The following is an 18126-nucleotide window of genomic DNA, read 5'->3' as shown; positions in this document are numbered from 1 at the left end:
TCACAGACCTGTAACTTCTTCTTTAAGAGGCTCCTCTGTCCTCCACTCGTTACCTGTATTAATGGCACCTGTTTGAACTTGTTATCAGTATAAAAGACACCTGTCCACAACCTCAAACAGTCACACTCCAAACTCCACTATGGCCAAGACCAAAGAGCTGTCAAAGGACACCAGAAACAAAATTGTAGACCTGCACCAGGCTGGGAAGACTGAATCTGCAATAGGTAAGCAGCTTGGTTTGAAGAAATCAACTGTGGGAGCAATTATTAGGAAATGGAAGACATACAAGACCACTGATAATCTCCCTCGATCTGGGGCTCCACGCAAGATCTCACCCCGTGGGGTCAAAATGATCACAAGAACGGTGAGCAAAAATCCCAGAACCACACGGGGGGACCTAGTGAATGACCTGCAGAGAGCTGGGACCAAAGTAACAAAGCCTACCATCAGTAACACACTACGCCGCCAGGGACTCAAATCCTGCAGTGCAAGACATGTCCCCCTGCTTAAGCCAGTACATGTCCAGGCCCGTCTGAAGTTTGCTAGAGTGCATTTGGATGATCCAGAAGAGGATTGGGAGAATGTCATATGGTCAGATTAAACCAAAATAGAACTTTTTGGTAAAAACTCAACTCATCGTGTTTGGAGGACAAAGAATGGTGAGTTGCATCCAAAGAACACCATACCTACTGTGAAGCATGGGGGTGGAAACATCATGCTTTGGGGCTGTTTTTCTGCAAAGGGACCAGGACGACTGATCCGTGTAAAGGAAAGAATGAATGGGGCCATGTAGATTTTGAGTGAAAACCTCCTTCCATCAGCAAGGGCATTGAAGATGAAACGTGGCTGGGTCTTTCAGCATGACAATGATCCCAAACACACCGCCCGGGCAACGAAGGAGTGGCTTCGTAAGAAGCATTTCAAGGTCCTGGAGTGGCCTAGCCAGTCTCCAGATCTCAACCCCATAGAAAATCTTTGGAAGGAGTTGAAAGTCTGTGTTGCCCAGCGACAGCCCCAAAACATCACTGCTCTAGAGGAGATCTGCATGGAGGAATGGGCCAAAATACCAGCAACAGTGTGTGAAAACCTTGTGAAGACTTACAGAAAACGTTTGACCTGTGTCATTGCCAACAAAGGGTATATAACAAAGTATTGAGAAACTTTTGTTATTGACCAAATACTTATTTTCCACCATAATTTGCAAATAAATTCATTAAAAATCCTACAATGTGATTTTCTGGATTTTTTTTCCTAATTTTGTCTGTCATAGTTGACATGTACCTATGATGAAAATTACAGGCCTCTCTCATCTTTTTAAGTGGGAGAACATGCACAATTGGTGGCTGACTAAATACTTTTTTTCCCCACTGTACATATAAATACATATACATACATATATATACACATCATGTTTTAAAAATATATTTTCCTTTATTACTTTCCAACCCCACCACTAGTGAACAACAACGCTTAGGCCTCTACTTCCAGCTTATACATACTATATACAGTTTATGGACACAGTCAATTTTACAATAATTATGTTTTGTTTGTTTTTACTCCTGAATGTCCTCTACCCTCAACCTCTCTGATCATTTTCATGATGTCCATCAGGTTTGCTTCTATATGCCATGTCTTTCTAACTGTTCTTTCACAAAAGCATTCACAGACTTGTTAAAATACCTTGCCCTGACCTTATTCCCATCCATTTATAAACCCTGGCTTCATCTTCACACTTTCATTCCACCTGAACCCTGGCCATAGGGGTTATTGCAAGTAGATTTTGACTCCATCTAAATGTATTCTTACTAATGCTGATTGGGGACAGAGCAGCGCTCGCTGGGTGCAGTAGAGGGAATTGGCAGCAACCCGAACCCCCATCCCCACCTGAGAGAGAGAGCAGGAAGCGGAGCACATTCCCATTCAGCTTTAATTGGGGGGAACATGAGGTGCCTCGGCAGCACTCGCTTAGTCTGGTAAAAGCGCCATCCCACTGAGGTCTAAAGATAATTAATAGTTCATTAGAAAATCTTGAAATAAGCAATCTCTCACCAGGAAAACAACCTTGGAGCCATCTTAGTGGAGCTCACTGCTATCTGAGCCAGCTGATGGGGAGGCGGATAGGGAGGTGAACAGTTCACAGTTTTAGACTTTTAGCTTGGGGGGGAAGTAGAGGTTGAGGTATACGTGAGAATCTCTTTCCCCATCTCCTCTCTTTCTGCTCGTCTCATACCGCTGTTTACGTCGACAACAGCGGCGAAGTAAAATGGAGTGTTTGCAAATGATGCTCAGTGGGAGCCTCCGGAAGTTTTTGAAATTGAAATGAAGGCTGCTTCTCACCATAGCAATGGTCCATAGACTAACACTAACAAGCACCTCGCGTTGTATCTGCGTGCCTGGCTGCAAATAAACAGTTTGTCTTAAATGAATATTGCTCTCTGAAAGTCAAGTGATTAGCATTCGAGCCAGGCTGAAATGGAATCGTTTTCTTTTCAAGATCTGAGGAAAGAGAAAAGCATGTTGCATAAAAACAAAAATCTGTTTCATTTCATTGGTATATCCTGCTTTCTAATGAAAACTGGCAGGCCTGGTGGATCCTGGGTAATAAAGGTGAGCTTCAACAGAAGACAAGATAAAGTTGGTCTCGTCATGCTCTTTTTGTTGAGCTAGGAGTTACCAGTGAGATTAGGACTGAGATCAATGGAGCTTGTTGCTGTTGTTGTTGTTGTTGTTGTTGTTGTTGTGAAATAGAGTGGAGAAAGATAGAGAACGAGGGAGATAAGAACAAAGATAGGGATAGGCCAAAGGACTGAGAGAGGTTGGTAGTGATGTGGAGAGAGAGAGAGAGAGAGAGAGAGAGAGAGAGAGAGAGAGAGAGAGAGAGAGAGAGAGAGAGAGAGAGAGAGAGAGAGAGAGAGAGAGAGAGAGAGAGAGAGAGAGAGAGAGAGAGAGAGAGAGAGAGAGAGAGAGAGAGAGAGAGCCCAGATGACCCACCCTCTAGAGGAAAAGTTAAAAAGAGAGTTGCTGAATAAATGGAGGCATATTGAATTCCCCAGGCCCTGATGTTTCCAATTATGGGGGTGGTATGTTTAATTCAGTTAGTGTGTGGCAGGGTCTTAACAGATCCAGCCCTCAATGATTATACTGTTTCCTCATGGTACCAGAGTCACAGAATCATCATCCTCCTGCCATTTCTCTTTCACTCTATCTCCTTCCTTAGTCTGCCCTCACATTCATGTGTATCAGAAGAGCTATGTTGGTTTATTGAGTGGATTGTCCAACTGCTATTGGCTTTGTTTACTGCATGTATACTGTATCTTACCTCTCTTGGTTGTTGTGTATAAGGGTTTGTTGGGGTGGACTGAAGAGGGGTCTCTGGAATCTTCAACGATAAAAAAGTATTGACTCTTGCGATTCTATGCGAAGTCAATAACCCCTCTACCCTCACCTCTCCTCTTCTCCTCTCCTCCAGATCTACAAAGGCCTGCTGTCTGTATTCTATAACTGTCTCTTCTCCTCCAGATCTACCAGGACCTACTGTCTGTCTTCTATAACTGTCTCCTCTCCTCCATATCTAACAGGACCTACTGGCTGTCTTCTATAACTGTCTCCTCTCCTCCAGATCTACCAGGGCCTATTGTCTGTCTTCTATAACTGTCTCCTCTCCTCCAGATCTACCAGGGCCTACTGTCTGTCTTCTATAACTGTCTCCTCTCCTCCAGATCTACCAGGGCCTACTGTCTGTCTTCTATAACTGTCTCCTCTCCTCCATATCTACCAGGGCCTACTGTCTGTCCTCTATAACTGTCTCCACTCCTCCAGATCTACCAGGGCATACTGGCTGTCTTCTATAACTGTCTCCTCTCCTCCAGATCTACCAGGGCCTACTGGCTGTCTTCTATAACCTGGGAGACGGAGACTACAACCTGACACTGCCCTCCTATCGCCTGGACAATGGCGAGTGGCACGAGGTCTACCTAGATCGCCACGACAACGAACTGACCCTGCGTCTGGACGGGGGCGGGGGCAGACGGGAGGCCAGCGTGGCGCCGGGCCGGAGCCGAGAGATCATCACCGACCCCGCAGTGGTGATGCTGGGAAACGCCTTCCCCTCAGGCTCCAACAAGAGCTTCCAGGGTGAGGAGACTGCAGGGAGTGGTGCATGATGGGAAAAGGGCTAGTCTGGGCGTGCGAGGCAGACAGTTAGTGACAGAAGGAGTACAGAGCTTTCTAATAAAGTGCAGCCAGAATTAGGGGCTTTATCAATTCATAATCCCCTTTTTAGTGAGATTACAAAGTATTGTATTGCCGATTATAAATGATTCACATGACTGGTGAATGAATAATTCACACAAATGCATCTTTAGAGTTAGGGGATGATGGCTGCCCTAGGGGAGGTTGGTATGAGACAGATAAAGTGTGAGGCGGCTATGAGAGTGTGCAGTGCAGTGCTCTGCAGTGCTGTGGAAATGGCATGTGACATACAGGGAGAGAGACAGTAGAATGTGCAAATACAAGGGCGGTCAGACAGCTTTGCCTCAGGCAGAAACAGACAGTGTGCGTGTTTATTAAATGGACTTTAAAAGCCTGTAAGGGTGTCAGAGCATGGCAAAGAAAGTAAATGGTGTGTGTTTGTGTGTCAGAGGTTCTTTCTGTGTGTGTGTGTGTATGTGTGTGTGTGTATGTGTGTGTGTGTGTGTGTGTGTGTGTATGTACTTGATTATCATTCTGTCCTCTCCTCTCTCTTAAGGTTGCATGCGGGACCTGAGGCTGAATGGTCGATACGTGCCTCTGGATGGCCAGCCCAGAGACGGGGTCTCCGTGGTCAGCTCCCAGGGGCTCTCCATCGGTTGCTCCTCCGACTCCTGCAAGAGGAACCAATGTAGCCCCCCCTTCACCTGTGTTGACCTCTGGAGAGTCCATGAGTGCAGGTATGCACACTCAAACACAATTATCAGATCTCTCTCTATATCTTATACAAACACACTGAGGCCCTCTCTGTCTTCTTCAAGGACTACAGCCTCAGAAGCCAGTGGCTCATCCTCTCGCAGCCTTTAATCTTAGATAAACATCCACTCATCCCCCATTAGTCACAGAGGCACACTGCAGGGGGCCTGGATAAACCAGGCCCTTTGATACACCTCAGTCCTGCAGGGCTGGCTGTAAACATGCCTGAGTCAAATGTTGACAGGCAGTGTGTGGGCAGCTATTCGACCCAGGCCCCCTGTTCTAGCTCCTCTCTCTGATCATGGTAATGGTGGTGATTTAAGAGGCTGTATAAAGACACAGGGATACATTGTTTTTCAACAGCCTGCAGGCTGCTCATCCTCACTGCTGTTCATCAGCCTGGTTAATGCTCTGTGTGAGTTCTGAAGGAGTCCAACTGGTTTCACATCATACATGTGTATGCCGATGTGTGTCTCTGTGTCTGTGCATATCTGAATCACAGAGCTACCAAAACGTAACACTTGTTTCACAGAAGGAGAAACAAGATAAGGGTAACATGGAAAATAGTCTAAATCACGAGTAACTATTTAACTGAGATACATAGCTTTTGACCAATACACTGTGTTATCCTCAGAATACATTGGAGGACCGAAATAGAATCAGGAAATCAGAAAGGAGAGATCTAACCTCTGTTTTATCTCTCTCTTTTAACCAAAATGTCTAACGTCTCCTCTTGCTCCTCCCTCCATCTTGTTTTTTAGGTGTCCCCCTGGCCACATGGTGAAGGTGAACGGTACGGGGAAGTTCTGCCTCTACACCCTGTGTGCCAGTCGGCCATGCCACCGGGGCACCTGCGTGGCACAGTCGCCCTCCAAGTTCACGTGCCACTGCCCCGAGGGCTACCGGGGGCGCCACTGCGAGGTGGCGCTGGCCATCTACCGAGATGACGTGGGCCTGAGCTTCAGCTCCCTGTTCGCTATTTGCATCTGCTTCATGGCTCTGCTAGGTAGCTATACCAACTACTGCCTGCTCTGGCTCTGGTGACCGACCGCCCGCCTGCCTGCCACCTGTCTGTCTGCCTGTCTGCCTGCCTGTCTGTCTGTCTGTCTGTCTGTCTGTCTGTCTGTCTGTCTGTCTGTCTGTCTGTCTGTCTGTCTGTCTGTCTGTCTGTCTGTCTGTCTGTCTGTCTGTCTGTCTGTCTGTCTGTCTGTCTGTCTGTCTGTCTGCCTGCCTGCCTGCCTGTCTGTCTGCCTGCCTGTCTGTCTGTCTGTCTGTCTGTCTGTCTGTCTGTCTGTCTGTCTGCCACCCGTCCATCCGTCTGTCTCTGTCTGTCTGCTTGTCTGTGTCATCTCGATAGTAACACTGGACATCAAATCCTCACTCTTTACTCATCTCCTCTTCCCATTCAACCTCTTGTCATGTCCATCTCCCCTATCATTCTATCAGCTGAAGTAGAGCACTGTACTGTAAGTCCATTGACAGGTCTAGTAGAAATGCCTGAGTCAAACAGTGACAGTGTGTGGGCAACTTATGGACAATGCTATGGTAGCAAACTTATACTCTAGTCATAACAGGCAATGAAAATGAGTCCCTTTGACCTTTGACCAGTACTCAGTAGTCCACCTTGATACGTGCCTTCTGGTCAATCTAGTGTCAGCCAGTCATAGTCAGTCACTAGATCAGGTGTCAATGTGCTGGCCGTCTCCCGCTGTCCTCTCCTCTATCCTCATTGGGCATTCAGCTTCAGCCGTCTCTCCAAGCAGACCAAAAACAATTGCTAAGCTCAAATGATCATTTCCCCTCTCGTACCTTTGCTTAATTTTAAAGGCAACATGACCTTGGTCATCCACAGCCACTGATGCTTTTTAAGTGTTAATTACTTGATTTGTAGGCGCACAATATGCTGTTTACCGAAGCCCAAGGAAATTGAGATCAATGCACTTGGACTTTAGATAGAATTTCAATTGGCCAAGCATTCCACGCACAGAAACTTAAGTATTGAGAGAGAGGTTTTCTTCCCAGCTGCATTCAATCCAGTTTGGAGTAAATACGAGCAGTTGAATAACTGGGAGTGTAAAGGGCTCTGGATCTCTTGACAGTATGCAGAGCAAAAAGCATCTCATTCTGAAGCTTCCTTTTCTTAATGGTTAATAGGTTTATGGCATGATGTGAATGCTATACGCCTCCACCTCCTCATCCACTCCAATTCCTCCTCTCACCCACCTCCCTCCTCCGCTGGATGTAGAAGGAACCTCTCCACTGTCTCACATGTTCTCAGCTAGCTACAGCTGTGAGGAAATAGCAAGCGGCCTACTCCCCTTGTCCGAAAAATAGATCTCAGTAAAGCTTGCCAAAACCATTTTGGAGAGGGAAGAATTGTATCAGTGAAAATTACCCAATGTTCAGTTTTGCTGAATTATTTTTGTTGGGAATAAGCTGTGCATTTAGACTGCAGTGTGTAGGTGTTCCTTTGTAGGATGGTGGTGCTCGGCTAATTTTAAGGGTCCAGCTTTTAGGTCTTGCTGTTAGATCAATGATCAATGCCTAAATAAAGATGAGTGTGTAGACCTAGAGGACCTGTTCAGGCCCATAGAGCCACAGAGATACTATCAGGTGTAGTGCACCGTGTGTGTGCTGCCAAGGTGTCTTATATTGAGGGGCAGAGAGGACATCTCTCCAGATACCTCCTGATATCTGTGTCATTTCCCCAATGTGAATAGGCAATAATGCCTTGTTTTTTGCAGACTTGCAGCCTCTCCTCTGGCTATGTTTGTTTGTATGTCTCAGTATGTCCCGTAGCCATCTGGCGGACTCTAACCTGTGATTACAGGAGCTTGTGCTCTGGCTTTACACGACTGTGCCAGAGGGCTCGTCATGGGCACCATAAATTAGTACAGTATAATGACCTCATCTACTGTATGAGTATGGTCATCTGTTAGTCTGCAGATGTTTCAAGGTTGTCCAGTGATCTCAATGATAAGAGACAAATGCAAAGGCACAGAGTCCACAATGTACAGAAATCCGAATATACAGAAAGAACCCCCTACATGGTGGAATGTACAGAATAAATCCCTGTTTGACTCCATAGTAGTGGTAGCTGATTGGGTACCAGGCTGTGGTTGCCGGCCTAACCTCTCCATCCGTGAGAAAAGCCTAGCTACCCATTGAGCTGGACTGCTTGGGCCATGTGGTGCCAGGCTCTGTTTGGGGGTTGTGTATCCGTGAAAACACTGATGGTTGCTGATGTGGAAGTGAATTGACGAGCAGTGTCTTACAGCCTCCTCTCCTCCTCACGCCAGGGCTCCTTATATAAACACAGTGAGTCAGAACTCTGAACCAGCCTACCACTGGGTCTGACAGAGAGAGAGATATGGAGAGGCCTCACACTCATCATCCTATTAATGCTAATTAAACCAAATTGCACCTCAAGTCCCTATACTTGAAGCACAATGTGCATGGCAATCCACACAATACAATGCACACAGCGTCTTATCTGAAATAGAGATTGATGTACTTCTCAATACATTATATTAAATGAAGGCATATAGCAAGACACATGTCCAACTGCTACCTGAATCTCTTAGTAAGACATTTATTTTAAAAATGGTGAAAGTGTATTTTAATCAGCGGCATCCCCAAATGGTTATGTCAGTGCGAGGATAAACAAAATGGAGAGGTCAGGGCTGAAATCAGGGAACCAACAAGTGGTTCTGTTTATGCCACTGCCAAATAGCTCAAATGTTGTTGTGACGCAGCTCAAATGTCCCCATACTTGTCAAAAGGCTACCTGTGTAAGGTGTATAGAATTACATTTAAAAAAAAATATATATAAATATGTTGGACGAATGTTAGAGTAGAGTGATACTATTCCATGTACTTTTGAAATTACTAGTGAATTACAAGCATCCTTTTATCCCTATGTAAAGCTCTGTGCCATAAGATATTTTAATCATATTTATAATAAAACACTATTCTCAAAACCCCTTTGTCTTTATCATTTGTTTTCCATACTCATATCCTCCTCTTTCTCTCTCATTTTCATTGTTCTGATTTAACTTTGTTCTTAAGGTTTCTTTGTCTTTAATCAGTAATATTTATGTTGTGTCTTCTTCCTACTTTGTTACTGAACTGCTTGTTGATTGATGTCTGCATAACCTATATTGTTTGTCCAATAATTCACAGTAAACCTGTTATTGACTAAATGTAAAATGTATTGATCTCTAACAAGATACATTATCCATTATCCATCATTAAGCTATAAGGCTACAGAGAGGATGTTTTGGTTGCTAACTACACTGGTACTGAGTGTCGTCTACTAGCTGTGTATAACAACAGGTACATTGATAAGAGATTGTAAACCTGGCAGGTGAGGCTCCACACTGAAAATGCATGGTGAAAGGAATGGAACAGCTTGGTTCTCCACTATTTCAAGCTGTTGATTGAGATTTCTGGATAACTGACTTCCACCATATACACACACACACACACACACACGCACACACACATGCACGTATACACACACACACAGACACACACACACATACACACACTGGGAAGTGAGACTGTACAGTCTGACTTCCCAGTGTGTGTGTGTATGTATGTACAGCGCCTTCGGAAAGTATTCAGACCCCTTGACTTTTTTCAAATGTTGTTAGGTTACAGCCTTATTCTAAAATTGATTAAATTGTTTTTTTCCCTCATCAATCTACACACAATACCCCATAATGACAAAGCAAAACTGGCTGGGCCACTCAAGGACATTCAGAGATTTGTCCGGAAGCCACTCCTGCGTTGTCTTAGCTGTGTGCTTAGGGTCGTGGTCCTGTTGGAAGGTGAACCTTTGCCCCAGCCTGAGGTCCTGAGTGCTCTGGAGCAGGTTTTCATCAAGGATCTCTCTGTACTTTGCTCCGTTCATCTTTGCCTCAATCCTGACTAGTCTCCCAGTCCCTGTCCCAGTCCCTGTCCCAGTCCCCTGCCGCTGAAAAACATCCCCACAGTATGATGCTGCCACCACCTTAGGGATGGTGCCAGGTTTCCTCCAGACGTGACGCTTGGCATTCAGGACAAAGAGTTCAATCTTGGTTTCATCAGACCAGAGAATCTTGTTTCTCGTGGTCTGAGAGTCTTTAGGTGCCTTTTGGCAAACTCCAAGCAAGCTGTCATGTGCCTTTTACGTCTGGTCACTCTACCATAAAGGTAAACATTTCTAAAAAACAGTTTTCGCTTTGTCATTATGGGGTATTGTGTGTAGATTGCTGAAGCTTTTTCTTTATTTAATCCATTTTAGAATAAGGCTGTAACGTAACAAAATGTGGAAAAAGTCAAGGGGTCTGAATACCTTCCGAAGGCACTGTATGTGTGTGTGTGCTTTTGTGTGTGTGTGTGCGTGCATGTGTGTGTGCAGTGTAGGCTCGGCCTAATCCCTTCAGTCCTGCACACGGTTCCAGATTAGATTAGCTTTTCATCCTAAAGTCTGAGTCTGTTGTGAGGTGGGGTTAAAAAAGTAGTCTCAGTCAGAGAGAGGAATACAACTCTAGAAGATATCCCTCTTTTATGTCTCCTCTTTATTGTCCCGCCTGTATCCGGATTAGTTTCCACGGTGACAGGAATAAATAGCACAGCTGTTACACGTTGATGTTGGCTGGAGCCTTTTAAAGGTGTCTCTGGACCTGTCGCTATTCACAATGTTGTCTCTTACAGTGACTGTGAGAGTAGAATATGCACTCATAGAAAAAAGGGTGCTATCCAGAACCTTGAAGGGTAGTTGGCTGTCCCCACACTAGAACCCTTTGAGGAACCCTTTTGGTTCCAGGTAGAACCCTTTCAACAGAGTGTTCTACATGGAGCCCAAAAGGGTTATACTTGGAACCAAAAAGGGTTCTACCTGGATCCTAAAATGGTTCTCCTATGGGGAAAACCGGAAAGAAACTTTTGGAAACCTTTTTTCTAAGAGTGTACACAGTGGGTTTGGAGCCTCAGCTGGCTCTTTGCTAGGGATGGAATGAGAGTTATATGGCAAACCATTTAGCCAGTGAGTGATAACCTGGGACCAATAGAGGTATGAGATGGGCAAAAAGTGGAGCAGAGAGAGAGTCAATGAGAGAGGACAGAAATACAGTGAGAGCGAATGTCAGAGAAACTAGGGATGGCAGGGTGGGAGAGGTACACAGACAGCGAAAGACAGCAAAAGGGATTAGAGGTACAAGGGAGAGAACGAGAGAAAGGGAGAGAGAAATGGAAAGACACACACACATTGAGTAATAGAGGGAGGAATGGAGGGAGCGAGAGCAGGCTTTGCTAGGCTCGCTGCAGTAAACAGCATTATAGTTTGATGGCCTTGAGCCTGCTCATTATTGGCTAGGATTTATTTATTTAGAGATTCTCATCTCCCCATGCTCTCACTACAGGGATGCTCTCACTATGGTGTAACAGAGGAGAGAGGAAAACAGGCTCTTCTTCCTTTATCCACGTTCATATGGGTCTGAGCTAAGAAAAGTCTACTCTATATACTGTCCTCATGCATTACTGTATACAGAATCTAGCTATCATTACACACTATGCTTTAGTGCTGAAATCAGAAATGTAACTGTTTCAGTATTTTGCCATACGGTATGCAAAACAGTATGCTTTGCTGCTGGTTGAATTATACACTGGTCTTATAATTAGGTATTTCATGACTAGTGAATTGCAACCTTTTTCCACTCAAAAAGACCCCAAGTGGTGCAGAAAAAACAAACAAATCATTCTTCAGTGAGATTTTTTTCTACTCCAAATGAATGCATCACAGGACTCAGCATGATGCACATGCCAGTTACAGCATCTATATTGCTTTTGTATTGGTGTGGTACAGACAGAATCAATCATCTTTAGTGATATTCCATAACCTGGTATAGAATGTGTTGTGTGTTAGACATTGGGATGCATGTTGTGTATCTTAGGGTTATGTTAGGTTGTTAGTTGGGTGATGCAATCGATAGTGCAGGCTTTGGTAGGGTTCTGATATGAGAGGAGAAGAGAGGAGGAGAGGAGAGAAAAAAAGTATTGGACGCAGACTGCAGCTAGCCAGCCACTCAGACCTCCTCTGCTTAGTAATCAGAGCAACAGTTCAGCTCCTGGAGAGAACAGACACACATCTCTCAATCGGAGAGGGCTTTTGAAGACAGACAACCCAATAGGGAAGTCTCTATGAGAGCTGACCTGAACTAAATTCAGAGTAATCTTTTTCTTAATCACACAACACTCTCAATCCAAGTGATGACAGACAGTCATACACAAACTCAATTACCTCGACTAACCTGTGCCCCCGCACATTGACTCAGTACTGGTACCCCCTGTATATAGCCTCGTTACGGTTATTTTACTGCTGGTCTTTAATTATTTTATTTATTAATTTTTTAGTTACCTATTTTATATATAACACTTATTTTTCTTAAAACTGCATTGTTGGTTAAGGGCTCGTAAGCATTTCACTGTAAGGTCTACACCTGTTGTATTCGGTGCATGTGACAAATAGAATTTGATTTGATTTGAAACACTGTGTTTTAGAGTTAGAGACGGTGGCCTTGAGATAACACACAGCTAGAACAGAATCATGTGTCAATCTCTGAGACTTTGTTAACACTACTCTCACCTAGATGAACATGTCTTTTCTAAAGACAATTGCAACATTTCACAGGAATAATAGAGTAACAGACAGACATGGGATTGCATATTCCTGTGCAATAGACCCAGCACTACAAAGCCCTCTAAAAGCGACTTCATTTGCTTGTGACACATTGTGTTCATAAATTGATATTGATTTTTTTGCCGGTGTTGCAGCTTGTTTCTGGCTGGGTACACCAGTACCTAACTTCTGAAGAGTGAGAGTTCACTCAGAGATTGCCCTGATAATTGGGAGATTTCAATTCGATCTGTCTCAGCCTGTCGACCTGGTCCCCTTGCTAAATGACACCTTATCAAACTAATGACAAGTGAGCCCACAACATCCAATAGATACAACCAAAACAAATAAGGGCAATTGGCAAAGGAGAGGGATAGCAAAAAGGAATTTGAACAAACTGAAGATGAGAGAGATGCAGGAGGGGGAGGAAGACATCTGAGGAATGATAAAAGCTGAGGTTGAGTCAAATAAGGCATGATGGAAGGGGGAGGGAGGGAGGGAGGGAGGGAGGGAGGGAGGGAGGGAGGGAGGGAGGGAAGGGTACAGTATAGAGAGATTTATGGAGAAGTACTGTATGGGTAGATAATATACTCTAAAGGTCACAGCAGTCTATAGGGGACGATTGATTTTGAGAGCACCACTTGCCGCTCTGCAGAGAGAGCCCTTATTGAGTAGCCGTCCCAGCAGTCAGCCAGCAGTCCGCCTGTCAGGCCTCTCAGCACAGCCATCATGCTGATAATGCAATGTCAAATCAACGCAGTGGAAACGGTTCACGCAGTCACTTCTAATCAAACTGAACTAGGAACTTTCTCTCTCCCTCTGTGTGCGTCTGTCTCTTCCTCCTTCTGTGCTCTCCGGCGCCCCCTAGTGCTGTTGCTGGGCATCTTCCTGTACACCCGCTGGCGCAGCTACAAGGGCCTAAAGGAGGGTGTTTACCACGTGTCAGCTCACAATGACGGCTGGGAGGACATCAGAGAGAACGTGCTCAACTACGATGAGGAAGGAGGAGGAGAGGAGGACCAGGTAAAAGCCAACACATCTACAGTATGTCTCCTACACACTTACAATGGGATACTGTGCATTTTGGTCCCTTGTCACAAATGGTGTCAATTAAGGCAGTTCCAGACTGAATCTGTGAAGTGAAGCAATTCAGGTTGGATTCCAGGCTAGGCATTATGGGTACTACACTAGCTAAAGCACACTCCTCTGAGGCCTACACTGGCTCAAGCACACTCCTCTTCCCCACCATGCCATTGTAACACCTTCTCACTCTGGTTCACCTCCTACTCCAACTAGAAAGAAACTAGTGGAGTGTTTGTATATTCATGATCTCCTTACACACAATGACACATAATGTGATTATCAGATGCTTGGTGATGCTGCAATCCTTTTAAGAGATCTTCTGGTGAATCTTTAGATGTGAGAGCTGCTTCAGCACACAGGCTTTGCACACTTTTCTCATCAGGTAATCAATTACAGAGCACACCCACACGTCATTTACTTCTCCACTCTACCATTCCTCCACCCTCCTTTCCTCCAGGGCCCGGGCTTCCATCTCTCCAGAGTGAAGCGCTGCCGTGGTAACGAGGGTGAATCAGTCTCGCCTGAATCAAATGAATGTTGAAGTGATTATGTGTTATATAAAAATGGATGTTCTCTAGCCCTCGTCCAATATTTTCCTGTGCTCTGTTGAAGTGAAACACTCCCCTCGCCCCCTTCACATTCCCTCAGATTACTTAGTGTACTCGGGTAATACAGTCTGTCAGGTCTCCACTAGCAGAGAATTAATCTGGATTTTGTTCACTAAGGGAGAAAATGAAGACAGAGTGTTAACGTAGCCAGGTAGAGCATACGGAAAATGGGATGATGCTGAGGAAGCTCTGATGTTCTCGTTTGTCTCCTCACTCACCATCACACTCTATGGTGTGATGTTTTATTTCTGTTTCAATCCCGGGAAGAGTAGCTGCTGCCTTGGCAACCGCTAATGTGGATCCTAATAAAATATGAAATACTCTCTATTGCTCCATCTGTCCATTTGTTCCTCCTTTCCATTCTCTATTTTGACATTCCATCCTGTCTCCCTCTGTGTGTGTGTAGAATGCCTATGATATGGCCGAGCTCCAGAAGTCTCTCCAGCCCAGTCCGGCCCAGTCTGTCCAGTACAGCCGCTCCAGAGCCATCCACCAACATCACCACCCCCACACCCAGCACCAACATCCCCAGCCCCAGGACACTCTTAGCAGGCTGGGTGCCAGCACCGCCCCCTCCTCCTTCACCACAACCACCACCCTGCGGAGGGACGTGCCCCCCACCAGGACCCCCGCCCAGGGCCAGAGCAGGCCCCTCCTGCTGGCCAGAAAGAGCCTGTCCTTCTCCAGCCAGGACCTGGCCCGCTACCTGTGTGAGATCATCCGGGACGCTGACCAGGCCCCAGAGACGGCCCCCTTCGACTCCCTGCAGGTGTTCTCCACGGAGGGGGGAGGCTCGCTGGCCGGGTCCCTCAGCTCCTTCAGCTCAGCCGGGTTGGAGGAGGACACGGCTAGGGGCCAAGACTCCCTGAAGGATTGGGGCCCACGTTTCGAGGAACTCAAAGCCCTCTATGAGAAAACCGAGGCCAGCGACCTCTGAACGCTGAGAGAGACAGACCAAGCTACCGTAGTGCAGAGACCACCAAACAGCAGAAAACTACAGAGCTACATGAAACTAATTGGAAGCATAGGAGGAGAGAGAAAAGTGCAGGAAGGAGAGAGAGACTGATGGAGAGCTTGGCCTCTCTCCTCTCTGGGAGTGACTTGTTCTCCACAGGGATTTTCCTCTAAACGGGCCTAGAGCGAGGCTGAGGCTGGGACTGACGTTAACCTAACCGGGCCTATAGCTGAGACTCACTGTTCACTGGATAATGGGAGCTGCCAATCAATGACATGAACAGATTAATGATGGCACTTACCGAGCATGGCACACAGCCCTATTGTAGTGACTTGCGGTTGACAATGATTCGGGTGAAAATGTTATTATATTTGTCAGTGAAATGAATTGCGATGATTGCCTGGCACCTCTTGGACCTTGATATACTGTATTCCGTTCTCTACGTCTGTAATATTTCAGTGTTTTAAAAACTGCTTAGACATTTGATACAGGAAGATTTTTCTGTGGCCTTCCAGTGGGCTATCTTTCTAAAATCACTTTGCTGGGTGTGCAGTCAACAGTTACCAGTTGTGCTCATAAGTTATACTTAAACTTCTCCTTACTTGATTTGGTTTTCTATTCACTCCACTCTCCCCTCCATTCATTGTTATTCACCGGAGGGAGAGAGCTCAGAAATCAAGCTGGAGAGTAGAAAAGAAAGAACGCACATAGGAGCCGAGGAAAGGGCCTTTTCTGTTTCTCAGCTTTAACCTTCTTTCTCAGGAATAACAAACATTCTGAACGCCACCACTCCAGCTGAAGACCATGCTATGAATACAAATGACAAATTCATTGTGAATGGCTGTCCAAGGTGAGAAAAGTACAGAGGGTCCCGCCGAAGCCTCCTACAGAATGAACAGTGGACACCCTCTGCTGTTGTTGCCATGGTGTTGTGATAGTAGAGGCAGCCATAGTTTACTGTATTCATTGATATATGTCTGAAAGGGAATGTTTACCAGTTGTGTTAAAGAGGTGGTGGGGGCTTTCACAGTAAACAGTATGAGCCCAGCAGTTTGAACGATCGAAGGGAAATGATCCAGCTACATGGGTATTCACAGGGGGGTTCAGCTATTTATCTTCCCCAAAGCTGGAGGTTGATGCACCCCCACAAACAGGTCCCTTCCACCATATCAACCAGGACCAATCTGCCCAAACTAAAAACCCTTCAGAAGCCAGCGTTCACTGCATTTGTGTTGTTCACCTCTGCTTTGAGAGAGGAGTGCAGAGTGGAGGTGAAATTAGCCATAGAATGCAGAAGGGAGGAAGAGTGGAAAGGAGGGAGGGTTTGGGCTCATTCAAAGCACCTCTGGGACTCTGAGTTAAATGTGCTTGTGTGAGGAGCTGTGAAGCTCCATGGGGAGTAGAGAAGGGGACGGGAAAGGGTTTTGGAAATGGTTTGTTGCACAGCAAATGGAATAAATAAAAAGTAATGTAACCTCCCTCTGCGATAGACTAAACGCCAACCTTGTATTTCATGTATTTCGAGATAGCATCAGTACACCCTTCTCATTATTTTGATTTAGTTTCTATTTTTTCAGTGCAGAGATACTGCATGTTGAGTGTGACGGCACAACAGTAAAGGGTAGGAGTGTGTTAAAACACATCAGAGCACTAATCCTAATGGGAGTTGATGGCAGCGCTGTCATGCTGTAAACTAAAGGATCATGGGAGTTTTAAAAGTCGATTGAGAAGTCGACATTCTGATTATGGATTTCAAACGTGCCAATTTTCTGAAGGCAGCAACAACATGAGTTTAAAATAGGATTGGGATGTGAGGGTATGGAATGCTGCCGCAATGCAATGCTTTTTTATAGACATCAAAAGCTCCTCGAGGGATGGAGTTATGATTCATCCTCCGAGCACGGTTGGCCAGGAACCTGGCTTATAGAGGAGCTAGTAAAAATAATAATGATTAAAATGTGAAGATTGTGTTTGGGATTCACGGGATTTCTCTGTGTTGGAGAGAAGAGATTCTACTTTAATTTGTATCATAAATGGCTTCAACATTGTCTAATGGATACAGACATATTGTGGCATTTTATGTTTTTACCTCATTTGTATATAGAAAGATAAATTAAGTCATTGCTTTTTTAATGTGTCAATGGAAGAACTATGGATCACGTACTGCTTCTTTAAGAAAAAGTGAACTTATCTTTTTTATCATTATCATGACCAGCTTTGAATATAGATATCTTGGTGTTTTGTATTTGCATCAATCTTTTTTTCTCAATAAAGGTTCATTTATTTGAATCAGTAATTGTCCTGATTGTTTCCATACAGCATGATGTGAGTTTATGGCAGGGTTCCCCAACTGGCGGCCAGCGGGCCAAATTTGGCCTGTGTGTGGTTTTATTTTTGCACCCCAAGTATTCTGAGCAAAAAAATAAATAAAGTGTTGTTGAAATGTCATTTTTTGCCATAAAATACTGTAAAAAATCACCAGAAAATCAGCTCCAAATTATTTTAATTTTAGAAATCTGTACCTAAGTATTCCCACAAATAATAGTCTTTGATCGTATACAAATGTAAGCAAGGTTTGAAATATATCTGTTTGGGCTTCTTGCGGTCAACTTGCAAACTACAAATTATTTGTCATTATGTTCCGGCCCCCCGAGCATCCACTCAAGAAAAAAATAATTGATTCAGCCCGCGGCTGAATCTAGTTGATGATGCCTGGTTTATGGTATACAGGAGTAGGAAAGAGAGTGAAAGCCTCAAGCAAGATTTCTTATTTTTGGACTTGGAATCTCCATCATTGCATTTATTCTGTCTGCCAATTATTTTTTTGGTGTGAACATCAAAAGAATGGACAAATGATGACAGCAGAATACCAAATG

The 18126-nt window shown here is 44.9% G+C and overlaps 1 protein-coding gene across 1 annotated transcript in view; it reads left to right on the top strand.

Annotated features, from left to right (window-relative positions):
• Positions 1-15232, top strand: part of LOC311127608 (neural-cadherin-like) — a gene marked incomplete at both ends in the record, with an annotated part of 196071 nt that extends 180839 nt beyond the window's left edge. Inside the window, 5 exons of the mRNA XM_084159431.1 lie at positions 3870-4134; positions 4748-4928; positions 5706-5950; positions 13473-13627; positions 14702-15232. Of these exons, the coding sequence (XP_084015557.1) occupies positions 3870-4134; positions 4748-4928; positions 5706-5950; positions 13473-13627; positions 14702-15232 (1377 nt within the window). The remainder of the gene's footprint in view (positions 1-3869; positions 4135-4747; positions 4929-5705; positions 5951-13472; positions 13628-14701) is intronic.
• Positions 15233-18126: the final 2894 nt, after the last annotated feature.

Source organism: Coregonus lavaretus, assembly GCF_964263955.1.
Source record: "Coregonus lavaretus genome assembly, chromosome: 4".
In the NCBI taxonomy this organism is placed as follows: domain Eukaryota; kingdom Metazoa; phylum Chordata; class Actinopteri; order Salmoniformes; family Salmonidae; genus Coregonus; species Coregonus lavaretus.
Note: the sequence above shows the minus strand (reverse complement) of the source record. Positions and strands in the feature narration are given on the sequence as shown.